At 38.7% G+C, this 27,711-nt stretch overlaps 1 protein-coding gene and 1 long non-coding RNA gene across 3 annotated transcripts; both read left to right on the top strand.

Annotated features, from left to right (window-relative positions):
• Window positions 1-558: 558 nt before the first annotated feature.
• On the top strand, window positions 559-9,529 carry LOC101163545 (ribosomal protein S6 kinase beta-2). Of its 2 annotated transcripts, none has more exons than XM_023954942.2 (16): window positions 559-763; window positions 1,537-1,591; window positions 1,666-1,703; window positions 2,406-2,520; window positions 3,256-3,324; window positions 3,419-3,566; window positions 3,733-3,790; window positions 3,877-3,977; window positions 4,562-4,652; window positions 4,798-4,888; window positions 5,012-5,119; window positions 5,221-5,283; window positions 5,584-5,661; window positions 6,120-6,227; window positions 6,313-6,425; window positions 8,007-9,529. In XM_023954942.2, exons 2-16 carry the CDS (start codon window positions 1,538-1,540, stop codon window positions 8,176-8,178), a joined length of 1,407 nt encoding a protein of 468 aa, XP_023810710.1. In that variant the 5' UTR covers window positions 559-763; window position 1,537; the 3' UTR covers window positions 8,179-9,529. The 2 variants fall into 2 exon arrangements, with proteins under 2 accessions (XP_023810710.1, XP_023810715.1); XM_023954947.2 differs by having other exon boundaries at window positions 563-763; window positions 1,475-1,591.
• A 7,466-nt stretch (window positions 9,530-16,995) lies between these two features.
• On the top strand, window positions 16,996-23,819 carry LOC111947443 (uncharacterized). Its single transcript, XR_002873285.2, has 2 exons — window positions 16,996-17,106; window positions 22,057-23,819. It is a non-coding gene; the product is annotated as an uncharacterized LOC111947443 (long non-coding RNA).
• The last annotated feature ends 3,892 nt before the right edge of the window (window positions 23,820-27,711 follow it).

Below are 27,711 nucleotides of genomic sequence, written 5' to 3'. Positions count from 1 at the left end.
TATTTTCTCTACTTTTCGAGAATTTCCTCCGCCGTTTTCTGGTCTCATGGATAACAATGCCATCTGCAAAAATTATGGTCATCATACATCCCTGTCTAACCTCAGTCTGTCCATAACCACCGATTGATACTTAAAAAAATAAAATAAAAAATACAGGTTGGGAGTAGCAGTGATGATATTTATGACTCACACAAGCTTAGGAAGAGTTTTTCCTAAAATTGAATAAAAAGTTAAAATATGCGTCAAAAGACAAATTTAGGTAAAACCAATAAAGGAAATGTTCTTTTTTTTTAAATAAACATTATTGCAAATTATGCCATTTTACAGAGTTGCACAATCATGCAGTAAAAAGAACTATTGCAAATATCAAATACACAGCAATAAATAAATAAATAAAAACAAGAATAGAAAGCCAAGGGGTACACTTTACGACTACATTTTGAATCTTTCCCATACAGACAGGTTTTTGGTTTCTTTTTGCTTCTCAGAATTACATAGAATATTCATTTTACTCAAATCGAACTCGGAAAAGAATAAAAGAGATGTCCCCGCCTCCGCTCGTGACGTAGATGCGTCAACGGCACGTGGCAGCGTCATGCCGTCCGTCCGAGTGAAGGCGGCCCGATCCACCTCACCCGGACTGACCCTCCGTGTGTTGTCGGTCTGTTGAGCAGCGGTGACAGCCATGAGCCGCTGCGTGTGAGAGCTCACCGGTTAAGTGTCAGGTAAACGAGGAGCCACCGGGGGACGGTGTCGCTCTCAGGTGAGGAAGGCTAAGCTAGCATAGGTAGCGCGCGTGTTTGTGTATGTGTCAGCTGTGAACGTAGGAAGTTAACCGCCTCATGACGATAGCCTTTCTGGTGTTATTCAGACCTCAGAGAGTCAGTCTGAGAGATAATCTGAATGTTTTCTGACATGTCAGGTCGTCTGGTCCGGTCAGGCTCCTCCTGCGGATTCGATATTATTTTCTCCTCCTTCATAGTTGTTCTTGAACACCTGCGTGTCACAGGAGGGTGGGTGTTGATGGGTGTAAAGATCACTGGGTGTGAATAGAACCAGTCTTCCTTCATGGTGGTGATGTTGGGTCACGGCGCAGGCTGTTAAACCAGGTTTGCTGACTCTGGGTGTGTTTGCGTGAAAAGGACACAGTGTGCGGCAGCTGACCAATCACGAGCGTGGACCCGCAACCGCATATTTAGCCGTAAGAGGCAATTATGAGCTTTACACGCCGAGTTAAAGATGTTCAAACACGAGATCAAGAGATCATAATGGTCTGTTTGTGTCGTTTATTATCACTGTAAACAGTGTTAAACACTTTTTTTCATGTAGAAGTACCCGTATTTATTTTAAATGGGTAAAATTAACGTTCAATTTACTCTTATTTATGTATTTTGTGAGACACTGACTGATGCAGCAGCTAATCTGAACATCAGTTGAAAGTGATGTCACCTTTCTTGCACTTTATGGCATGTAGAAGTGTTGGTAGCTGGTCTGGCGCTTCTCGGTGAGCTGTGGGTTTTGTCGTCTCGGTTCCAGGATGGCTGGGGTGTTCGACATCGACTTGGAGACGGAGGACGTCAGCGACACAGAGGTTTGTGTTCCACAGTTGTTGAAGAAGCCAGCAGCTGATCATGTCGTGAATCCCCGAACCTTTAATCTCTGCAGGACGATGTCTGCGACTTCACTGTGACCGAGCCAGAGAAGTAAGTCTTGTCAAAAACTATAATCATTTGGATTTAAGGTTAATAGAGTAAAGTTAAGTCATCGGTCTGCTCCACCTTGTGTCAATTTCTAAGCTGTCATTCTTTAGAGGCTTTGAACAGCCAATGTGAGAGAACGGAGTGAGTCTGCCCTGTTTCTATCGGTTCTGTTGGACCTAAAGCTGCTTTGGGTGTTCGGTCGCCTCTGAAGTGCCTGTGTTGGACCTGCAGTCATCTTCATCATTTCTGTGTTTCATTTCTTTTCTTACCTGAGTATTTTTGAAAAAACAGAGTTTCAGGTTTATACTGCTGACACTCACATCCACCTGTCACCTAAAAAAGGAAACCCAAGCAAGTTTTAAAAATAAAAGCATGGATGTCTACTAACATTAACCCTTTTTATTAATGAGAAGACTGACGTGGATTTGGACTTTTAAAGCCAATAATTGAGTCAACTTGATTTAGTCTTGATTGTTGATGTCTCTGGTCTTCTTTGATCAGCAGATCAGGCGATTATTTTTGTCTTAAATATAAATAAGTTCAGTTTAAAGGCAATTGTACTTTTATTTTTGGACATTTGAAACTTTTGCCCTTACTCCGTCTTTACTTTCTGTTTGTTTGTTGGTGTTCTCATCCTCCAAATGTGTTTCTTGTAAAAAGCCTCAATGATTTAAATAGTCGTGTATTTTTCTGGATGCTCGTCAGTGTTCAGACGGAGGAGGTGGAGCTGACCAGCGAGATCGTGAACAGGGACAGCGAGAGAGTTGGACCGGACTGCTTTGAGCTCCTAACGGTTCTGGGAAAGGGAGCCTACGGCAAGGTGAGTTTGGTTCAGCACAATCCTTTCAGCATGTCTTCTCTCTTTTAACTCTTATACATAAGCCACAGAGCTTTTGGAACTGCTAGGGTTAGGGTATTAGCCTATTATTGCACTGGATTTATCATCTCTTGTTGCATATCCTGTACACCTTTCCTTTCAAAATAAAGGCTCTAACTTTAGGGTTTCCTTCTGACTCTAGATGGGATGCATCAAACAGCTAAAAACATAAATGCCTGTTTGTTATTCTTAAGGAAAAAATCTTTTTGAGCTAAGAATCCAAGCTTCAATACAGCTTTTGTTTGTTAAATATTTGCAAGAAAACAAATACTTCAAGTTTTTCTGTTTGCTTTATAAGTTTTTACCAATTTGTTGGTAACTTAAAGCTCATTGAAAGCTGCATTTACCAAAATATTTGTTCTCAATTCCAGCCAGTGATAATCCTCTATGTTACTCTTATTTACTGTATTCAATGTTTCTTTTCCAAGTTTAAGCCAGGTTGAAATGTTGAAAGGTAGCGAGTTGTAATGAAAAGAACAACAAGCGGACATTTGGTTTGTTTCCTTTGCATTGATACTGGTTCCTGTCTGCTTTTGACTAGTCCTAAGTCCTTTTGGCCCCGGTTCCTGATCTGCTGAGGAGAAAAGCAGCATCTCCTCACGTAGAAGAAGCCGCTTGGTCCTTTATCGTTTCTTCATTTTTTCTCTGAAAGCGCTCCTCTGTCTGTTTGTCTTCAAGGTCTTCCAGGTGAGGAAGGTTCAAGGTCTTCAGATTGGGAAGATATTCGCCATGAAGGTCCTAAAAAAGGTGCTTGGATGCGGTTTCTTTTCTCCACCTCTTTCTTTCTCCACACTTTCTGCGTCGGTGGTTGGTGTTAGCCCCCGCTCTCTGTGTCCCGTAGGCTAAGATAGTGCGAAACGCCAAAGACACAGCCCACACGCGAGCGGAGCGGGAGATCCTGGAAACGGTGCGGCACCCCTTCATCGTGGACCTGCTGTACGCTTTCCAGACCGGAGGAAAGCTCTACCTCATCCTGGAGTGTCTGAGCGGTAAGAGAGGAGAGGAATCCCTCAATCCATTGATTTTCCTTTCCGGTTATGGCATTTCTCGGATATGTTTCTTCGTTTTTTATAATAAAGAACTAGCAATGGCGTCATGACCCAATGAATCTGTGATGCCTGATCCCAGAATCCTTTGTGCCCACTGTTTTTTCAGGAGGAGAACTGTTCATGCAGCTAGAGAAGGAAGGCATCTTCATGGAGGACACGGCCTGGTGAGGACCTTCTCCGGCAGTGAGGTGTTTGTTCCCAACACGTGTGGTGCGTTCACTGACCTGATGAAACCTCTGTGCTTCCCCAGCTTTTATCTGGGTGAGATCACTCTGGCTCTGGGTCACCTTCACTCCAACGGGATCATCTATCGAGACCTAAAACCAGAAAACATCATGCTCAACCACCAAGGTAATCCGAATATTTACAAATGCTGGATTAAAACGGAATCGTTTTGGTCACATGATGTTGATCCTAAGCATTTTTGGGACAAATATAAGCATTTTTACTGTTGTAGCTGCTTTGAAGATGAAGAAATGGTTTTTTGTTTATTTTTTGTTAAATATAAGTAAAAGGTTTCAACAAAGAGAAATATTATTTTACAAATCTAAAATTATATTTTTGTAAACCCTTACTGTCACAGAGTTTTTAATATAAACACAAAGATCACCTTCACGCTTCATTACAGCTGTTTCTGCGAATGACACACCGCCAGATATCGGCTTACAGGCCCGCTAACCGTTTTTCCACCAGAACAGACTGGTTTGGAGACTCTTTCCCCTTAAATCTCAACTTAGCTTTGGAAAATAAAGTTAATATTTAAAGATTAGTAAAGATATGAGAATGAAACATTAATAGAATAGGTCAAAGTTTGGGGACCAAAAACAGTTTTTTTGTTTTTGTTTTGCTGTTGTCTTTGTGTGATGTGAGCACATTTATGAACCTGCTGAACTGTTTGAATGTGACAAACGAACCAAAAATCTGTTTGGTTTCAGGACACATCAAGCTGACGGACTTCGGTCTCTGCAAGGAGTCGATTCATGACGGATCCGTCACGCACACCTTCTGCGGCACCATCGAGTACATGTGAGTCGCACCAACGCAGAGTTTACAAGATCTGGATTTATGTTTGTTGAAATACAACTCTGTCTTTGTCTGGAGCTCCTTGAGTCTGTTTTTCTTATTCCGAGCATTTCTTTTCTCCTGTTTGTTCTTATTTTTCCCCTCTCAGGGCTCCAGAGATCCTAACCCGCTCAGGTCACAACAGAGCCGTGGACTGGTGGAGCCTCGGCGCCCTCATGTATGACATGATGACGGGATCGGTAAGCTTGGAACGGACGTTTAAAAAGTGGACCAGTCATGACTCACAGAGGCCTGAGATTCAGCACACGCGTGAGAAAACCAACTTTTATAACCGTTGGTGTGCTTCTCCACGTCTCCTCCAGCCTCCGTTCACGGCTGAAAACAGGAAAAAGACCATCGATAAGATCTTAAAGTGTAAGCTCAATCTGCCTCCGTACCTGACTATCGATGCCAGGGAGCTCATCAAGAAGGTACAGAAAACAAACACACAGAAATCTCTGTCCAGGCAGAACATTCAGAGTACTCAAAACTCGACCAAACGGCTAAATGAACGCCTGTCTTGTCGTTTCAGCTGCTGAAGAAGAATCCAGCCCAAAGACTCGGCTCTGGCAAGGCAGACGCTGCAGACATTCAGGTGAACTGCTGTGATTCGTCAGACTAAATGCACTCCTAATACAAAAAAACAAACACATTGTGCTTCCTAAGTGTTTGAGTTTATTGCAGTGAAGGATGTTTTCCTATTCCTAACCCTCAGAACAGAACGTTAAAGTTTATTCATGAAACCTAACCCGGTAATAAATAGACTAAATGGCAACACATTTCCTCCTTTGGCCACTAGGGGGACTCTTGTAAAATCATGACAAGTTTAGGTGCAAACTGTGCAAAGAAGGTACAGAAAAACCTACATATTTTTGTTTGTTTCACATCTGTGCAGAAACATTCCTTCTTCAAGCAAATCAACTGGGACGACCTGCTGAACAAGAGAGTGGAGCCTCCATACAAACCCCAGCTGGTCTTTACTGAAACCTCTATTTTAATCTAAATGTTATTTCTCATGCTTTTACACATGCTTATATTAGTAAAAGTTCTCATTTTTTTTCTCAACGACAGATAAAAACATCTGAATTAAATAGATAATTGCAGAATCATCCAGACATAAGATTTTAACTTCTCTTAGATGGTTAAGAAAATAATTTAGTCTGTCTGCAGGGAAGAATATTCTTTTTTTTACATTTTTTTGTGAGTTTTTTTGACAAAAGAAAAGTCATAAATTAAAAATCCAAAGTATTCTGAACGGATGAGTTATCGGTTTTGCTGACAGCGGGCTGAGAAGTTTCTAAGAAGTCCAGACAAGAGTCCCGTTTTTGTTCAAGCTGCACTTTCTGGACTCTGTGAGGCCTGGAAGCTTTTTTTTTTAAACATTAGAAAACCCAAAACACCAAGCATTAAAAAGCTGTCTTCATGTTGCAGCATTCAGAGGAGGATGTGAGCCAGTTTGATACCCGCTTCACTCGGCAGACGCCGGTGGACAGTCCGGACGACTCCAGGCTCAGCCACAGCGCAGAGCTCGCCTTCGCTGTGAGACGCTCTCCTTCTCTGCCTCCGAGGTCAGACCGCCGACCCGCTTTGAGTCTCTAAACATCTTCCTGTGTTCTCCTGCCAGGGCTTCACTTACGTGGCTCCGTCGGTCCTGGAAAGCCTGAAAGAAGGCTTCTCCTTCGAGCCCAAATCCCGTCACATGCGCCGGCACAACAGCAGTCCTCACACACCCATCAGGTAACAGGAAGAATTGTTGTTGCTGTTGTTGTTTAAGGCAAAGGTTATGGCCCCAAGTAGGGTTGTGCCGATGGATGATACCATCGTCCATCATGACTGACATCACGATGGAGAGACGCCATAGTGATGCCACGCCCCCGCCACGCTGCGAGTCGACACCATAAGCCGCGGTTACATGTGCAAAATATCTTGATCAGATCAATGGTCTGATTAGAATCCAACTGTGTACATGGGCCCAGAAAAACGTTTTCAGATTATAAAAAAACGTTCATTGAGTCACACTTTCGGTCGGAATAAATCATTCGCACATGCGCAGTAGTGTTGATAATACCCGAAGAGAAAATTAGTTCCGCTGAGAGGCTACATGCATGAATACGTCAGCTCGGTAATATACGAGATGATCTTTATTATTTTTACGGTTATTATGAAGCGTCTGTTTGCTCATCATTTTATTTTTAATCCGTGTGGTCAGTGTTTTTTCTGTTGAAGAACGGAGCTGGAAAGAAGCAACATTTAGCTTTGGATGAACATAAATCCATGCGGGAAAGGCTGCAATCTGCATCTTGGCTACACGCAAATATGTGGGAATAATAACATCAGCCTTTATTTTGTTGGGACACACGTGATTGTTTGAACGGTTTCTAAGGACTGAGCGACATTTCTGCTTTGAAGCTTACAAAGTGCCCCAAAAGCCGCTGCGTGTGCTGGCGGTCCGAGCTCTGCCCGGACACACACTTTACCGGGACACCCGGTTCTCCTGAGTTGGGTAGCTCGTTCACGTAGAGCTGCGGGACGGATCACAGTCCTAAGTCTCCCACACGTAACGAAGCATCCTCCTTTCCCCTCAAACACAAAGCTGTTAAGTCCGTCTGTTCTGCTCAGAGACATGGTCGCTCGCTCCACCGGTCCACCTGACTATTAAGTGCAGGAGCGGACTACTTCTTTTCTATTTTGTTTGTTGTTGTTTTTTTTTGTTTTGTTAAAGTAATTTCCCTCAGTTTATACTGGATCATTGGGGATGAGTCATTAGTTGGGAAATAAAATAAAGTAATAAAGTAAAATAACGAATAATAATTATATAATAATGAAAAATTACCCCCCCCCCCCGACGATACCATCGTCCAACCCGATGGTTGACAGCAAACATCGTCAACTGGCAATTTAAGGGACATCTTGGGCCCTAGCCCCAAGCAATCTTTTGATTTGTTTGCATCTCTTGTGGGTTACACTTTTGACAGTCTTGTCACATAAAGACTTTTTTTTTAAATGTTTTTGAAATCTACAAGTTTGAGTGATGATCTAGGTTTAATTATCCTTCTTTTCATTAGGAAACTAGTTCTTAATGATTTAAAAGTATATTTTTTTTACATGCCAATAACTGAGAAAAAGTCATCATGTTTGCAGATGATGAAATCATTTAAAGTATTTCCACTGTGCTCTCTTTGGGTTTTCTGTTTAGATTTTCCACATTTAGCTGCAGATTCATCTGTAGCATCTCTAAAGTAGATGGTTTCTCCCGAATTTGGACTTCAAAACATTTACTTCTAGATTCCCATAGTTTTTTTTCCCCTCCTCTTTCAGTCCTCTGAAATTCTCCCCCGCCGGACCCTTCAAGGCCGCCCTGGACGGAGAGCCGGATCTATTCTCGCCAACCTCTCCGCCAGCAGCACAGCCTTTTGTCCCGCCGGAAAACGGAGTCAGTCAGCCGATCAAGACGCCGGCGAGGAACAAGAAGCAGAAGATGAGGAGATGAGGAGGTTATGTCTGAGAACTAAAATCAGGACTAGCATGCTTTTTTTTTTTTTTCACCCCATCTCTTCAGAAAATCCTTTACAAAATCCACATCTGCTGCTCACGGAAAACAAATCTTATGACACCCCTCACCCCCCCAGTAAAGTTGATGACTTATGGTTGCTAGAAGGAACTGGACATCAAGCATTTATGGCTTGAATTCTTTAATGGCCAACCACAGCAGTTCTATCTGAGTCCTTCCATGGCAGTGACTTCGGGGTTCTCTGGCTCATTTCTCTTTGTAGTCCACGTTTCCACTCTGCTACACCACAACATCATCACCGAAAGAGATGTTAAAAGCCTAAAAGAGACAGTACCTCAAACAGATGGGCGGAAAGAGCAGTTTTCTTTTTTTTGTGTTTATTTCAGCAAAAAACGAACAAAGTCAAAGCTTTAAGTTCTACCTTAACGGTATTTAACTATAAGGAATGTGTCTGAAAACTGAAGATGTCTGTTTTTTGTTTTTGTTTTTTCTCAGTGACAGAGCGGCTCTCGTATCCTCAGATTGTACAAACACACCCATCATATATCAGCAGAGTGATTGTTTGATTTTTCTCTTCAGATCAGTAAAGAGCTGTCAACACGGGTGCTCACAGAAAACTAAGAGCTTTTATATATATATAAAAACCAGGAATATTTAGGGTTAACAGAAAAAAAATCTATTTTTACAAAGTTTCAGGTCAATTATGATATAGACTTACAAACTTGTCAATAATTCAACCTTCAGCTTTTCATTGATTTTCATTTTTGTTGAATTGGGGCCTCAGCTGTGCATGAGTGAAACTCTCTGCAGAACTCATTCGCTTTAAAGCATTACTACTATTGTAACCTGTGTATAATGAAGTCATTTTTTTGTTTTTTTGTTTTATTGGAGCAAAAAAATAATCATTTTGTTTGAAGTCTCAGGTGAAGTTTCTTTCCACATCTTCATCTGAACATATAAATGGAGAAGTTTCCTCTCAGGACCCAAACAAATCTACACTGTCAGAATATTTTATCCATTCTGGCTAAATAATATATTAAACATATTAGCATCTCATACAGATATGAAAAACAATTGTAATGAATTAAGCTTTGATTTTTTGGTTATTCGATATGTTTTTGGTTCTTAAATTATTATTTTCTTGAGCTGTTTCTTCATTTTGTCCTTTATGCAGTTTGTTTCTGCCGCCAGAAGGGGGCGACAGAGGAAGCAGATCCACACTGCAGAAACATGCTTTGTGTTACTTTGGAATATTTATTTAAATGATTTGAACCGATTTTGACGAATTTCTTATCTGAATGTGTGGAAAATAAAATATTGAAATGCTCAACTATTTTGCTTTTCTTTTCCAAAGAACAAGCATGTGTATTAAGTGCTGTTTTTTTTTTTATCTTATCTTTCCCTTGGATAAATTTGTGTCTTCTTTTCTTTCTGATTGACTGAGCATCCATTTTGTCTTGAATTTGTGCAGAGTACAACAACAAAAAAAGAAGAATAGCAAAGTATTTTGGAGCCAAACGGGCTCAGATAGTGTCAGAGTGCTTGGTGTCAGTCACAAATCCTGAGTCTAAAAGGACAGAAACTTTAAAAAAAAAAACTACCCAAGAATGGCAAAACATCAACTTTTCTGAAGTCTCCTCCCATGAGCACTGATGTAAATCCTGAAGAACATTTGTGGGAGGAGCTAAAACCAGAAGGTCTCTAAATCTGAAGCAGTTAGGAGATCAAAACACCTTTTGACAGGTTCAGACTCACTCGTGCACTGAAAAAAAAAAACTGCTGCCGTATTTGCATTGCATACAAATTTGATTGAAAATGGTAGTGTTACCTTATAATTTAATGATCAAATGTATGTGTAGAATGTATGTATGCGCACTAAAAGATGAGCTGTTGCAAAAACAGTCCTAAGAAGTTCTAAGATCTGTGAGTTCAGAACAGTTTGGTGAAAATAGGTTTGTCAGGGTTGCTGATAAATCCTATTTGGGCTTTGAGTTTCCTAATAAGCAGCTCACTTTCACCCAGCATTCTTCACAAAACGCAAACCCGTCCAGCTCTTTTTATCTGCACACACATGGTCTCCATGTTCACTCCCACGGTCTTGTTCTAACCTCACAGAATAATGGAGCAGCTCCCTCCGGAGCGCTGATGGCTTTCAGTACAAATCTGAAACCTCCAGCAGGCATAAATCAGCAGTTTCACTCCACATAGGACGTTCAGGAGCAGATTTTCTCTTTTGAATCTGATAGAAAAACTGTTTACTGGCAAAAACATCCAGGCTCTGCATCGGGAACTTGAATCACACCAACAGATTTAGTGAAGCTGTGACTCATTAGGCGCACCAATCCTGTCTAAAACGTTACTGTGCAAAATAACCCAACTCACATTGATGAAATGATGTGAAAGGATCATACTATTGATGATAATTATATTGGCTTTGGAACAAGACAAGCATTTAACCATATTCTAATTATTATTCAAATGTAAAAGTTTTTATTTTATATATTTGATGTTCAGTTTTGGCTGAAAATTTAGCTGAAAAAAAAAATTAATAAAAACTTAAAGGGCCTAAATCATGCAAAATCAGTGTATTATATTGTTATGTCCTCAAGAAAAACAACTCCAAAGCAGTATTTTACTCCATTCATGCATTTTTAACTTGTTATTTATGATGAGTACTTTTACTTCCTCTTTCTATTATTACAATTTTATTCCTACTCATTGCTACTTTGTTTTTTTCTAACTGCTATATTTCTTGTTTTGGCTGCTGTGACAACTGAATTTCACTCCGGGGATCAATAAAGTCCTATCTTATCTTATCTTATCTTATCTTATCTTAAAACGCTTTTATTTTATGTGCACAATATGCACATCCATCTTTGCAAAAAGTTCATGAGGTTGTTTCTTCCCCTCTATATAATCCTATATAGTAAACTGCCGTAAGTAAGGTTAGATGAAGCTGGAGTGCTTTCACTCTTGAAGTCCTGAGATTTGGCTTGCACCAAACCGCCTGTAAATGTCCTACTAGTGAAACCCTGTGTGTGAGTGTTGCAGAAGAGCCATAGAAGGAAGCACATCTACCAGCAGTGTTGCCAGATTCTGCGGTTTTCTGCATAATTGGGTAATTTTGATTTTGATAATACATAAAAAAATTTGCTTTGGCAGGTTTCGAGTCAATTTGGCCTGGTTTTAGTTCATTTTATTATGAGTCTAAGCTACTTTTTATTTTGGCAAATATTTTATTTTGAAAAATTACTGGATCTTCCTGGTTCCATTTCTGTCACTTTGGTGCTTAATCAGTCCAGCGGCCAGTTTAACAGAACAGGAAAAAGACAAATTTTCATGCCCCCGGATGCGCCCAGCTTCCAGCTGTTAAACGATTCTCGTGCGCCCCCATTTTTCCCTGTTTTTGACATTTTATTTTACCAAATCTTTCCTAAAGGCATTGAATGTGGTGTTTTAATTAGGTTTATGGAATTATTTATTAGTTTTAATAGTGTTTTTGGCTCAACGTCCCCCTGTCCCTTTCAGTTTTCACCCGATCTATAGCAGAATACAATTCCATTTCAAATTGAAATGAATCATTTTATGTTTTGGAGGTTAAATGTCACATTTGTTCAGCAGAACTGTCAAACTTAAAAGCACCTCCTCAATGCTGGTGCATTATAGAGCGAGACACGGGAATAAGGAAGCTACATTGACCAATATTGTGTTTAGTTTTTTGAATCAGTACATCCGTGGAGTTTCTGAACTTGGTTGCCTGCAATGATGTTTTCGGTCCAGCAGGAGTCAGTATTGAGTGACACAGTATCAACATAGTTTGGGCAATGTGCCGAAACGCTTCACGAGGCCTCATCTACCCATCACTACGTCACACAGTTTCAGCAGCTCATATTGGGAGTAATGGACATGGAGAATTTTTAGCTGGAGCTGACTCAATAACACAAAGATTTAACTTTGAGATCCTTGTGTTGAAAAAAGGTTTCATGAACAATTTGTTGGGGTAATGTCAGAACTGACTGGCTTCATCTGGTCTGCCTTTTATCACTTTTTTTCCGTTTCAGCTCTGGTGATAATATCTTCTAACCCAGGTTTCATGCTGTTCCTCTGACATGGAAGTCAGAGTGGATGCCGTCCTTCCACAATAAAGGCGTCACAAAGTTTCATTTTCAGCCAGCTGCAAAAGCAACTTTCTTCCTGATTACACAGTCACAACATTTTATGCTCGTCATCCATCTTCATACATCCAGCCTTAATTTAACTTTTGAGGTGAACGTCAGAGCTGCTAATTTAGGAGATTTGTTGGAGCTAATTAAAATATGCAGCATGACTTGTGCATGAGCGGCTCCTTCTTCGGATGGAAAAAAGGTTCTGTTGAGAGGAGAAGGCAGACGCATGAAAGCTGCAGGACATCAATGTAAAAAAAGAAAAAAAAACGTGTTCAACAAAATGTGATGGTGAAAATGTTAAAAACAATAAATACAAAGAAAATAAGATAAACTGCGGATTTGTAATTAAAAAAATCATAAAAATCATAATCGTAAATCATAGAAAGAAATTGTGAATATTGCATTTCGAGTTTAGTCTTTCAAAATTAGCTAAAGAACACTAAAGAATCCTAAACTGTTAAATATTTTTAGTTAAACAAAAAAAATAAAGACAGAAAATTAAAGTAAAAATATTGAAATGTATTGCTTTTTTGGGTATTAATTTAGCCTATTTTAATTTATTGCCTATATTTTTTTACTTTACTGTAGTTAAATACTTAATAGTGTGTTCAATATGTATTATCACTTGATTGTGTGCAGTGTAAAAATAGAGACTTTGTAGATAAAACCCTATTTTTCAAATCTTTTGTCTTTTTATATCTTGAAAGCTGAAATCTACATAAGCTGCCTTCGTTTTTCCTTCACTGTCCAGCTGTTTAAGTTTAAAAAATTCCTCCTCGAGGGTCTTTTCTTGTCTCATCAAGAGTCACAAATTAAATGAGGTGTAGAAATTCTGATTCTTGACATTTTCAGAAAAACGTGAGCTGTAAAAAGACTAAAGATGAGTAATTAATTATGATTTAAATCAATATAAAGAGCAATAGTTCAAATTATGTTAAATGTATCCGGACTTTTAAAAGTTTATTGTTGGACCTAAAGCATGAAAACAATTATAAAATTAGTTAAAGTGAATGAATTTAACAAAAAGGGACTAAACATTTCAAAAAGTTGAGCTACTGAGTAAAAACCTGGTTTGTTTTAAGACTCTAAAAAGTTCCATGTATTTCCTTGTGAAGTAATCTCAAGAATTTTTTTTTAATGATCAAATTGGGACAAAACAACTAGAAAAGAAATGGAAAGGTTCTTAACAATGCCAGTAGGTGACTGCCCTCCTTTACATGACCTCAGTCCTCCACGATGATAGGCCCAGGTAGGTGAGCCAGGAGCGCTGGAACCTCTCTGTCCATTCCTAATCGGGCCTATTTTCCGTCCCGTCCCTAATCTCAGGGCTTGTGTAAGCTATGTTGACAGAGAAATGTTCCTCAAATAGCACATTAGCATACAGGCCGTGTGTCCTGAGGTCAGCTCTCAGTAGGTGTGAGGTCCCAATGAGGACCAGATGGGTTCATGTTTTTCCATCAAATCACGTTTTCTATCATCATTGACAGTCAATGCTGAGGATCTGACTGTTACAGTACTCCCGAGCTTCAGTTCCAAGTAAGAAAAATAAAGTCTGGCTGCGGTGTTTGACCCACCTCCCTTTCTACAGAACTGCTGGACTGGGACAACCGTAGCGGTTACCTCCCTCAGCTGCAGATTTACACTTTTCTTCCTGTAAGTATGATGTGAATGAACATTTAAGCAGATAAGCAGCTGGAATCACACGGAGGAAGTTTTTCACTGGTGCAAAAACATGAGTCAGACATAGTTGAGATTCCTGACCGTAAATGCACATTAGTCACCGTCGGAAGTTCAGTTCAGACCAAAGTCATTCAAAACTGACAAATCGACTCTTTCAGTGTAAAAAATATACAAAAAACAATGGTTACATCTTTGTATTAATACATTTATTTTTATTTATATTTTATTTATGTCGATTTATTAAGTATTTTACTTTTTATTCATCTAAATATTTTTTCAACTAGATTAAAATTTTCTTTGGAAGTAGTTCTTGTTTCAACATTTAAATGATCAAAATCTATCTTCAATTATGAATCTTTAACCGTTTAACCGCGAATCCTGCTGCTCCTTTTAGTCTAGACTACAAAGTGTGACATAAAACACAGCTGGGACTTTAAGTAAGTAAGTAAGTAAGTAACCTTTTTATTTTTGGACAAGTGAAAACAAGTGTAGAATAACAAAATAAGACAAAAACAAGACAAAAAATTTATAAAACAAGAACTTACATAAAACAAAATTATATAAACAACACAAGTCCAAAAGGGAGTGAGAAGAAGAAAAATCTTATACTTAACTTTGATTCCAAGAGTGTGTTAATTTATTTATTATTCATCCCAGAAATGGGGGTTACATTTGTCCTGCATTTGATTATATGAAAGCAAAATTAGCTGTAAGTTGTCTGCCGTTTGTACTTGTTTGCTTTCCTTAAGTGTGTGTGTGTGTGTGTGTGGGGGGGGGGGGATTAAAATCTGAGATTTTATTTTTAGGCCATATCGCCCAGCCCTATATTTTATGTAAAGCTGTTTTGTTACTTAGAGGAAATGAGACTTAAATCTGTAAAACTACTAATAAAACATTTCATTTTTGACTCTTAACTGTGACATTTCTGCATTTTATTGACAAGGGTTCTAAAAATAAACTCTCATTTTGTTAGTTTCCCTAAAAGGTTTAAATAACACAATCATTTTCCACAGTTGTTTTTTTTTCAATCAAATAGAATTTGACATTGACAAAAAAAGATCATTTCAAAGTAAAAGCTGATGTTTTATAGAAAATTTTATTCTGAAAACTGAACTGAAGAACTGGTTTCTCCTGGTTTCCTGGATGGTGCAGACGTCATTGTTGGGCAGCAGAAGGCTGGCATTAAGTGAATCATAATTACTGTACCAGCTACTGGTGTCGGCCACATTCCCGTGAGCAACACTCAGTGGTTGAACCAGGAACTTTGTTTCCAATGCGGAGGCAGTGAACTCAGAAGCTCAGCAAGGAGCTTCAGTTCTACTCGTTTTTGTCACTAAAAAAGTTTGGGTCTCTGCAGGAGGGATGAGCAGCTTTTCCAGTGACATGTTTTGGGAAATGGATCAAACTCCTCCAAATGGTTTGACAGACTCTGAAGGTCTAAACCCACTTTTGCTAAATCCTGTTGACAGCTGATTATGATCAGTCGCTCAGTTTTCTTTCTTTTCCTGTGAACCTGCGATACTACAACATCAAAATGCTCATTGAATAATGTTACAATGATATAGTGCTAGTTATGATAAAAAAAAGTTTAAAAAAAAAGAAGAATATGTTATTTCTCCAACTTTTTTCCAAAGACATTTTCCAACTTTTTATAATTTTTGCAGGAAGTCTTTTTTATGTTTTAGCCAAATCTATCTCATATTACACACCGTTATCCAAGTTTGATCAACATTCAGGTCATAACTTGCCAGTAAATCTGTGAGTAAGTCTGGTGCACTTTCCATGTTTTTTTTTTTCTTTTCTTAGTAAGACAAAATGGTTCATTTATGTTTTTATTGACCCCCAGTTGATTTTAATTGCTACAATAGAGTTTCAACATATCAATACCGACAGTTTGTCTGGAACAATCAAGAAAAATCTGTAACATCTGCCATGGAGGTCTAGAGATGTTTTTATTGTTTATGCCTAAATTATACCTAGATCAAAACTCTGTTCAAACCAGAAATAATGACCAGTGAAGATACAAATATGTTTATCCTTTTTTATTTTCTCTATGAAGACTCTCATTCATCCAGGTTGATTCCATCATAATAGTAGGTGTAGGGGCTGTCAGCTGGACTTAGTTTACAAGACGTTTCACCTCTTATCCAAGAGGCTTTGTCAATTCTGAATTAGCTAGTAAAAGAGCTGGTATATATGTGCTCATGGGGGAGGAGTCAGACCTGAAACTGGATAGTATTGTCAACTTAGCCTACATGGTTTCGGGTCGTTAAGAGTCCTTTGTCCTCAGCTGGGGGTTGGGGAGCCAGTGACTCCCTCCCCAAACTGGTCATCTCTTTCCAGGTGGAACTGGTTCGGGTTGTTTGGGTTTCAGAACACTACCGTAGATGGATGGAAGAATAAACCTGAGACCTGAGGCTTCTTTAACTCCACACTCAAACCATCCTTTTTCATTTTATTTAAGTATTTTCACATCAGAATTTAAAATATAGTTTAGATCTCTCCAAACATTTTGTTTAAGTTTTAAACTTGAACCAATGATGTTTTTTTTTGATGGTTTCTTCTGAGAGATCTTGAGTCAAAACAGAAATTCTTCTTGGAAACTAAACTTCTAGAGTAAAACTGGCGGGTCAGCAGAGCTGTAAGCTGCTCAGGAGAAGGAGAAAGTGATAACAGACACAAATAGCCTAATCCAATAACTCTGTTATTCAACTCTTCTCCTTCTGAAGAGTAATTTACATTTCTTAAATTTTGAACACTAAGTAATTCACAAAAATAGATTGCATTTAGCTCTAAAGGTGTATTTTTAGTCAATAAAAGAGCCAAAACCTCAGAAGGAGTTCTAACAGAAATACCCCCCCCCCCCCCCGCACCTTACACGATGGCTGTAATTGGATTTGTTGGTCTACCTGGTAAAGACCTATAAAAGGTGCCTTGACCTGGTTTATCTGGTGATTCAATGTCATCTTCTCTGAAGAGGCTGTAGAGGTGGACACTGCAGACCAACTCTGTCGCAGAAGAGGAAAGAAAAATCTCCCACAGTCAGTCAAAGGAAAGAGAGGTGAGGTCTTTACAAAAACTCTTTTGCCTCCATACACCTGGTTCAATTCACGTTTTTGGATTCAAGATTTCATTGTGACGTCGATGAAGGTTCTTATCTTTCCAAGTAACATCTTGAAGTTGAGTCATGGCATCTGGACTTAAAGTCTTCTTTCTTGAAACTTTCAACGGGTGGCTGTTGTGTTTATTGTGAAGCTCTAAAGAAGATTGTTAGACTGCTTTTGGAGTTGTTTGATTTCCAAGAATTTAAGGTTTTATACAATAATTGATGCAGAATCAATGATGAGTTAATCCAAACATGATACATCTTTATTAATATATCAAATAACAATTCGACAATGAGAGATAAAATAAAAATAAAAGAAAGATTTATTTGGGAAACAAAAGATGGGCGTAGTCCATCGTCTGGCCGATGACGTCTTGCATCCTGGTGGGATGAGCCCGGAAAATAAGGCCCATGGAGCCTGGACGCTGATGGCCGTTGAGGGCCAGTTCATGACAAAGCATTGGTTTATGACGGAATGGAGGAGGAATGGTGAACGGGTTAACGTCCATGAATTTAAAAGCAAAAATATGATTGTGACTGGCTGAGAGGAAAAGGCAGGTAGTTTAGCTAATGGTTCAGAGTGAATGCCTAACTGATGAGTGGCGTGTAGAGCGAGTGACAAAGAACCCAGCGTACCTGGAGGCGAGGTAGATTTTCCTTTTTGAAATGGCGCCAAAGCTTCACTCTACTATTTCGTTTGGGTAGATAACTAGCCAACATTTTGGCACTGGGGTTTAGACTTCGTGGGGAAAATTGCCTTAAAAAGCTTGGGTAGGAAATCCTATTACCAAATGTCACAGTGTCTGCTGTGTGTTACCAAGGCAACACCAAAAACTGTAAGATTTTGAAAGTCATTTGAGATGACTACATTCTACTTCAACCTATAAATCACAAAATTTGGTTCACATTTTTGTCACATTAAGACATAAAAAAAAAAAAACCGATTAATCAACATAGGTTTTCCTCATCACAAAGGTTTGCAGCTTCATCACATCCCAACAACAACCACAACCATTCATATTGACGTTAAAGATCATGGAAAACTTTTCCATTACCTGAATCTTATTATGATTCCTACGGCAAATTAAGTAAGACGGCAGCTCCTAAAGGTATAAAAAGACACTCAGACAAACTTCATCAACTTGGTTAAAACTTCATTAAAGTCCATTCAAAGTGAAATGTAGATTATGTATTACCTTCCTTTTTTCTTTTTAAACATGTTTTATTTGCTTTCTGTGGGTCATTAGACATTCATACCAAAAAAGCAAATGACGGGTAAGAGTGCCAGCACCTCATATTCTGTCATTCTGTCAAACACAGCATAAGGGACGTTCTGTTCCCATTGTGCAACACTAGTACGGCAGTATCATTTCCTCTTGGCTGCTGATGAGATGATCGGTTGTCTTTGTGTTAATGTCCAGAGGCTGTGAATCTGCAAGAAATCACATTATGAAACTACGTCAGGGTGGAGTAACATATCTGGATGAAGAGGTTTTGAAGTGCAAGACTCAGAGAGAATCCGTTTAGAGGCACAACATACTTTTAAGTATTAGGTGCTTGAGGAACTTTGTGTTTATGAAGCTAGAAACTAACAAATACCCTAGATAAATACATAATATTTCATGTCATTTATGTCTTGTGCATGCCAGCATTTTTATATAAAGAAGCTGTGATCACTCTACTGATCGTAGCAAATGTTAAAGAAAGTTAACAAATGCAAGTTCTCAACAAAGTCCTATATAAATTGAAATTCAAAAGTAACTTTACTGTTGGAGAACACACCAAAATTCTTTTTTAAGTAAAATATAATAGTAAAAATGGTAAGTCTCCCTTACGACGGAGTATTAGGGCCACCAAAAAAAAAAATTAGAGCCACCAAAAAAAAAAAAAAAGTACAATTACGAGATTTTATCTCGTAAATTTAGGAGATAAAAACTCGTAAATTTACGACTTTTTATCTCATACATTTACGACTTAAAATCTCATAAATTTACGAGAAAAAAGTCGTAGATTAAGGAAAAAACACCGAAGTTGTCCGTTTATCGGAACCTAGCTTGAAGATGAAGTATGTGGAGCCTTTTGTGAAGCTTCATTTCCGGATTATTATAGGTTTAAAACAAAGAGATTCTGAACCTTTTGGCGACTCAAAATCAGATTATTTTCCCTGTAGCAGTCTTTCCGGGGTTCAGTGTCAGTAAAGCGGAGTTTAATATGTAAAATAAGGAGCTCAGAGACACGTTTGGGTGTAGACAATCGCTGCAGCCTTTATTCTCCTTTTCATTCACATTTTCTGAAGTTCATTTGTCTCATTACGTCATGAACCTGTCATCCCAACACCAATGCGGAAGTAAACAGTGTTATAAACGCCCCCTCCTGCAGATGAAATGTCCCGTTTCAGCATAAAACAATAAAGAGGAATGAAAATAGTGTTTTATATTAGCTTTGGAACGTTGAAAATGCCAAAAAAAAAGTGCTCCTCCTTTTGTGTGACGGAAGCGTCACACAGACGTAGAGTCTTGTCTTTGGTGGAGAAAGGATTCAAGCGAACAGCTGCAGGGACACCGACGACTGCTTCATCGGGCTGCAGAGATCCTGCAAACCAACCATCAATAAATAAAACTTTAATGAATCGTAAATCAAAAAAAATGAGCTTCCAGATATTTGGAACATTATCAATAAACATTCAGCTCACCTGTTCAACAAAGTTTAGTCGGTCTTCTCTGCGGCTGCACGGCCTTCACCTGCTGCTCTGCATGCTAACTTCCACTGTAATCTCCTAAAATTACGACTTTTTTTCTCCTAAATTTACGAGTTTTTATCTCCTAAATTTACGAGATAAAATCTCGTAATTTTACTTTTTTCCTTTTGGTGGCTCTAATTTTTTTTTTTTTTTGGTGGCCCTAATACTCCGTCGTACTCCCTACACATGTACACATTCTACAAAAATTGACGGGGAAAAACAGGTCATAAAATGAAATTGACACATAAGGGAAATGGAACATCGACTTAAAACTAAACAAAAAAGATGAGTTTTTGGTATAAATATCCACAATGCAGGGAGCCTTCAGATCCCAAGGCAGGCCGTTCCACAGACGAGGCTCACAGTGGCCTCGTCGTGGGGTTTTGTTCTGACTAATACAAAAATCTTAAAGCTGACTGGGTCCCAGTGCCAAGATTTCAAAATTAGAGTAAAATGCTTCTTCTTTCTGGTTCTGGTAAAGAGACGTGCAGGCGAGTTTTAAACTAGCTGGAGCCGATTAATTGTGTTTTTCTTAACACCAGCAGTAATTTATTCTAGTGTGTATTAATATTTCAGCACAGGCTCTAGAGAAAAAGGGTCTCAATCAGGCAATATTTTTATGATGATAAAAAAATGAACTGTGCAACATTTGAAGTGTGCTTCAAATGGAAGATCTAAAATCCCAGTGAGGTTTCTGACTTTAGTGCACACATTCAAAATATGAGATGATGAGAAAAAATGCACCATCTTTCTCAGCCTCAGGACCGACAATTGATTCTCTGTTTTGTCTTGATCTGGCTTTAAAAAGTTCTTTCCCATCCTTGTTTCAATATCTTAAATTCAACTTATTTTTTAACATCTTCTTTTGGCATTTTTCTCATGATGGAGGACATATATATAAACAAAATTAAGCTTAAAATTGCCTTTCTTGAGTATGTCTTTATTCAAATCGTTGTGAAACAGTAGCAGATGAAAAATTCCTGGAAAAAGCTTGTAGGTGTGGCATAGAACCTACAACAGCAATCCACAAGCTCCCAGCTCTGCCTCATTCCGATGCATCCAGTTGTAGACGTAGATCCATGTACGTCTTTGTTTTCCTCATCTGACCTGTCGTCTGGCTCAAAACTGTATGGTTGGATAGCTCCAATATTGCTTGCCATGCTGGGGTTGTGAGGGGCTGTAAGCTAGCAGGAGAGAATGTAAACAAATAGATAATGGGAAGTGGAGGCCGGCTTACTCCGCACCAACTCAGAGGCGAACCTCCCCAAACTCCTGCCACTCAGCAGAAAAAGTTCCTAGAAAGCGACAATTAAAAAAGAAATATGGCTAAAAATTGCAAAAGTTTAATTAAAAGACCACTGGGAACGCTTTTACAATAGATCAAACTATGTTTGGAGTGGCACTTTAAAAGGTTATCAATGGGTCCCATGTCCCACAGCGTTATTGCATCACCCATAGGATTTTGAATGATGAAAATAAAACCCAAAGCAGCATGGCCATAATGACTGGAGTTCAAATCATTCAACCCAACAATGTTCCAACAATAGACAACAAAGATGAGAAAAGTAAGAATTGACTCTCCAAGAAAATCAAGCAATAGGGTTGTACCATTTAACATAGAGGTCAAAGGGGAAAAGCTCCCCTCTGAAACCAGCGTTCAGCGGTCAATTAAGGAACTGCAATACTTAAGAAATGGAATGTGGAGGCTTAAGAAAACATGCAGTGATGTTAGGGAATATAAGCATGAATTTTATGAATTTACAATGGCTGCCATGTTTGAGAATAGTTTGTCAAATATAGTTTTTGCGTTTTCTCCCACAGATCTTACGTATCTCCTTTGACTTGACACAGCAAAAAGAAAATAAGGATATAACTTTTTAAGAAAAATTTGACATTTTTGGAAAAAAACAGACTAATATTATATATTAAATAATATATTTTATTATATCATTTTTTGGGCCTGTATCAATATTATTGTGATGCCTTCTGTATAACTCCATTTGTCTGGTGTTTGTTCAAAAAATCATACATTTTTTCTGTTGTACATTGTAAAAGTCACTTACCAAACAAATAAGTAAAGGTAAAGCGAAAAAAAAAATACTGGCTATATTTTTTTTTTAGTCCACAATCTCTCATGACAGGAATCTTTCTCTGTTCCTCTTCAGGATGAAGAGCAGATACCTCCTCTCCAGTGTTGACAGACTCCCCACCATCAATGAGATGCAAGAAAGTCCCACAGAGGATGGAGACCTGGACTGGTGCACTCACACCATGGAGGAGTATGTGGAGTCCATCAAGGAGCTCTCCCAGCCAGCCTGCTACCCGCTACACGGGCCCCTCAGAGGCCACCGCCGCTGGACAGGGCGACGTGCCGTCACACCTCCCGTCATTTTTCTGAACTCTTCAAAGATCCATTCTCACTGGTCCTCAGACGAGTCACTGATGTCATCGGAGCAATCAAACTTTGAGCCATCCCTGCACTTTAAACAGGGATTTCTGGACATGGTGTCTCGATCCCTGTTTGCAGGACTCCTATGAGTCTGGATCAGACTGAGCTACACCGATGATCAGAGTCGGACTGATGCAATAAAACATGAAGCAAGCACAAATGGGATTCCCTAACAAGTGCTGAATGAAACTGACGATGAACAAATATAAAGGGCAGAACAGAGGCGTTTGCCCGAGGCCTGAGCCTGCTAAGAGTTTCCATGGGGCCTGAGGAAAACTGAAAATATTAATGGGATTTCATCATTTAAAGCTGCACTAATAATTTCACTTTTCTCTAAAGCACCAAGCTCAGGCAGATTTATAGTGAGAGTTATTTAAATGACAAACTACAGCTTCTGATTAAAAAGAATGACTGTAAAAATAAACTTTCCTGCTCAAAAAGTGAGAAGGCCTTTGACACGGAGCTAAAGAACCTTTAATGAATAAGAAAATCAAGCCAAATCTCATTTAATGATGAACTTTAAGGATAGATGATTGTTTTCAATGTTAAGTGAATGAATAAAAAATTATTTTTTAATTCAAATAGCATTTTTGAAAACTACAAACAAAAAATAATTTAAATAAATAAAGAAATAAAGAAAGGTCACAAAACTCCACAGAAGGATTTATTTTAACATATGACAACATTCGGCTGAAACTCATAACTGAAGCACAGTAGAGGGGGGTTGATGATGTGGTCCACAAAAGCAGTTCTTTGAATTGTTGTAAGGGTCCAATTTGTGTAAACCTGTGTAAAATCAAACAAGAATGTGAAAAAGTATTTTCTTTTTTTTATCCAAAATAATAAAAAAATAAAGTTCTAGACCAGTTTTCTTAAATTATTTTTGCATCCTCATGCATAAACTTTTTAAAACCTTATTTTTTCATTGCTTTTGCACGTCAGACCTGCAAGGTTGATGTTCAAAAAAGCCTCGTTTCAAACTTCATGTGTTCCAAAAGTTGTAAACCTTTGTACATTTTCTGAATTTATCCTAACGCTAAGAGGGAAGTACTGATATTGCATCTGTTTGTTCAAGTTTGCTTTGCATATTTAGAATAGAATGGACTTTTTTTGATTCCACAAAGGTGAAATTACCCTTTTTACCCTAGCTCTAATAAAAACAGCAATAATAAATAACACAAAAACTACACTTAAGAAACTTAATAGCAATAATAATTATATGCTTCGCTTTTAAATTAGGTTGCAAAGATTTTGTCAAGATTCACACAGTTGTGGTCCTGTTTTTTTCAAGTTCTAAGACTATCTTTTTATTTTATGATTTCAGCCACAGGAGGACAACACCTCCCGAAATGGAAAACCTTCAGACTTCATTGTTCAGAATGAAAACAGCCAAAATACTAAGAAGCCAAAATTTTGCTTGAGAATGAATGAAAATGTAACTGGTTTTCAATAAAAACACATTTTTTTCCCTTGCAGATTATTTTTTTGGTGTTTTATTGTTCTAATCATTTACTTTACTAAAAGTTTGTGCTTTACTTGAACTGATTGTCAGAAAAAACTAATATTTTTGCCTGAAGTCTTCTGTATTTTACGATGAATCTACGTCCAGACGTCAAACTTTAGTTTCTTTTTCCCTGAAATCCTTCGACTGCAGTGCAAAAAAAAAGAAAGAAAAAAAAAACTGTCTTTAGTGGGTTTTGGCAGGAGCTTCTGCCGTTCCTGCCAAGAAACATGTGGTAAGAGCAACAAGTGGCTCCCAGGAGATGATTCCACAGAACAACACTTTATCTGGCTGACCCGAAGCCGCTCATTGCACAACAGCAGTCACATGTTTGTGTGTTGAGGAGGTTGTGTTACAATGCTCTTGAAGACATGCATCATTACTGAGTGAAAGAAACCCAATCTCAGACAGGAAAAGAGTTAAGCTTTAATTTATTGTATTGCACAATTTTAAGGGAAGGTGCTGCCTCAGCAGAGAATGGAATCAGAGGGACGATGGGCTGCAGCTTTTATGGCAGGAGAGTTTGTCAAACAACTTTAACTGAACTCTGGGATCAGTCCAGACTCGCAGGCTGATCACAAACAGCCGTGTTGCCCCCTTTTTTGCTTGTTTTTCACCACGCAGTGTTGCACAGTTTGAATCATAGCAGTGTGAGGTTGCCTTAGATCTAAAACGCAAATCACTGCTACTAAGTTCTACAGCAGAAATGTTTGAATTCAGACCTTTTCTCACTTTTTTGAGCAATCACCATGGGCAAAAAGATCCAAGAATATAACAAGATGTTCCAGCTAAGATGCTGCAATTGTGTTGTGGATGGTTTGAGGTTTTTATTTCATGTTTGCTGTAAATGAAGTCAGATGATCTGCTAATTCTCCAGCAAACAGATGAGACATGAATTTGGCCAGTTTGAGATAAAAACCAAATTAAATAATTTTAGAAACACAATGTTCCTAAAATGCACATGCTTCTAAATAGCTCTCATTAAGGTGATGGTCCACTGCAAACAAAATATTGATTTTAGAGTCTGGAGTGGATGTGTGTCAATATCAAATACTGGCATTGACAGCAACATCCACATCTTTCCAATGGATTACTTTAACAAATCCTTCCCAGCTTCTCACACAAGCTAAGATTTGCTCTGGCAGTTGGATCCCTTTCTGTGGATCAAACTGACCTGACGACAGACCTGTGAAAACGCAGCTTTACCATGATTTTGACTCGAAACGACAGCCGCCACAGAAACATTTTCTTTAAAGACCCTCTCTGGTGAAAGTTTTGTTTTTGGTGTTTTTAACACATTCCATCTGTTGATGGAGGACATAAATAAAGAAAATTAAGCGCAAAAACACGTTTCTAGGGAATTCTTTATTTGTTGTAAATCAGTTGCAGAAGAAAAAAAGTGTAGTTTGAAAAAAAGTACTTCAGACTCCAAGCTCTCTGCTATGCTTCATTCTGATGTTTGTAGACAAATAGATTCATGTTCGCCTTCACTTAATAGCTCCAGTGTTGCTCTCACCAATATTGTTAGGTTGGGGGCTTAGGGGCTGTAAGCTAGCGGGAGAGCGTGTGAACCACAGACAGTACATGTCACTGGACAAAGCGGGTGTGACGTCACTCATAGAAAATGGCTTACATCCAGAAAAATGAAATTAATCCAGTCGCCGTATTTCCGAGATATGGACGCTGCCATTTGGAGCCAGATGACAGTGATTAGTCCGAGTCGGTCTGAGTCATGTTTCCACGGCGACTACTGTCGCCAATCATGAGTAGCTTGTTTGAAGTCCACACCCCTTCCACTGAAAGGGGCTCGGGAGAATCTATTGATCAAACGTTTGAGGTGGGGGCCAGCAGGCACCACACTGCTTTTACTGAGGCATCTGATTGGTTAGTTTATAACGTAAATATTTTGCGATAAAGAAAAAATACCACAAAATTTTTTTTAGAATAAGCAAGTTGTCAAGAAAAAGATATCAGATAATGGTTCTTCTGACAAGTACAATGACTGAGTAACAGCAGGTACTTCCTGTTTGGAACGCGTGAAGGGGGTAGGGGTCAGTATGTCCAGTGATTTAAACGTCTATGATGTAAACAGAGAGCTCTCAGTTATGGGTCAAGGATGGGGGGGGGGGGGGGGGGGGGGGCAGGGCTGCTCCAGGCCAATAGTCTGGCCCACAACTCAGGGGTAGATCTCTAATAAACTAAGCAGAAACTCCAAACCAACACAAGTTGTTTGATTTTGGCTAAAAAGTGAATAGCCCTGGTTAAATTACTACAGGGGACACTTAAAATTGCTCAAAAGATGATCAAAGTGGACCTGTAACACCAACATTTCTTTATTTCCTTATGGACGTCCAACCTTTACTTTAATTTTGAATATCTAGAATGGATTTGTAACAGAATACTGGTCCAGTTCATGATTGGGGGTGCCACTATCCCCTTTTCAAAGGGCACCATGATAGCCAACTAAACGAAATGAAAGTCTGACATTAATATGCATTCTCTGTCCAATGGAAATAAACTTGCTAGATTATCTCAATGCAACCTCACAGAAATCTATTTGTTGAAACTGTGATATGCATGTCCTGTTTCAGATTAGAGTTATGTTTAATTAAACTCAGCTGTGTTTATTCCTATGGTTTATTTCATCTGTTCTAAACCCAAAACAATTTTCTGAGAATTCTGGAACAGAAACGCATTTTTATAGAGAGCCCATAAACACAATTCTCCCAATCAAACAAACATTTTAATCTTGATTTACTTTCCTACTTGCAGAGTCACTGCTCAGATAAATTCAGTCTTTTACCTTTTACTTTTTTAACATTAATTGTCTTGTATTTCACATCTCTTTATAATATTTTTGTGGAAGTTATGATTTGGCACAATCTGTTTTAAATCAAGAATATATATGCAATTAAATCTTGCAATAGATTCCTGCTCCTGAAAATCTCCCACGAAAAAAAACCGATAGAGTATTGTTTTGTGGGGAAGGTGTTTAAGTTGGCTGCAGCGAGCTCGTTTGTGTCTGCAGCATTCATTCTCACTGGATCTTTATTAGGGACCTGCTGGACTGAGCATGAGGCAGATTGTAGTCTGGATCGCTGCCTTCTCTTGGCAGAAATGGAAGAGTGTTTCAGAGTAAAAAAGCAGCACACACACTCTTGCCTCCCTGCTCACATAAACACAGTCCATGTTGGGTAATTTGTTAAAAATGCAGGAACTTTTCTTGAGTAAATAACAATAAAAAACCTTTGTAGGAGTTCAGCTGTCAGAGCTTTTACTTCATATTACTCAAAGAGATAAAACCGCTCATCAGTATGGGTACAATTAATGTTTTTTTTAGCTGTGTATTCAGGTTTATGAGCTCTTTGGGTTCAGTCTGTCTCCTGGGTAAATCTGTTCTGCTTTAAAGAGTCACATAAAAGTGAAATGTGAAACTCTGCGCAACTGCTGGCCGCTAAACTGCAGCACAGCCACAATGGATTTGGAAATAAATTGTTCATAAAAGAAGCTTTTTATAAATTACCACCTGTCTTTGTGCAACTAAGTAGTTTAATTCGCGGCAGGAACAAAAACTGCTTTGTCATTTGTGTCTTTCTGCTGTTTCTGGCTGTAATCACTCTCTGTTCGCTGGTTGGAGGATGCAGCTGCGAGGACCCAATCCTTCCGGTCTCAGGTCATTCCAGCCGAGACGTTGCCGTGCCAAACTCTGTGTTTGGCTTTGAGAGTTTTTTTGTGGCTAGGACCAAAGCCTGCTAAAATTTCGTTCTCTTTTTGGACTGCCTTAACGAAACCCTGAATTCTGCTGTCCTCACACGACCTCTTTCCTACTCAGTGTTTTTGTTTATAAAAGAAACCTGAAAATCAGATTAA

This window comes from Oryzias latipes, chromosome 1 (assembly GCF_053564925.1).
Source record: "Oryzias latipes strain Hd-rR chromosome 1, Olatipes_Hd-rR_3.1".
NCBI lineage: Eukaryota > Metazoa > Chordata > Actinopteri > Beloniformes > Adrianichthyidae > Oryzias > Oryzias latipes.
This window is presented reverse-complemented; position numbering and strand designations above follow the sequence as displayed.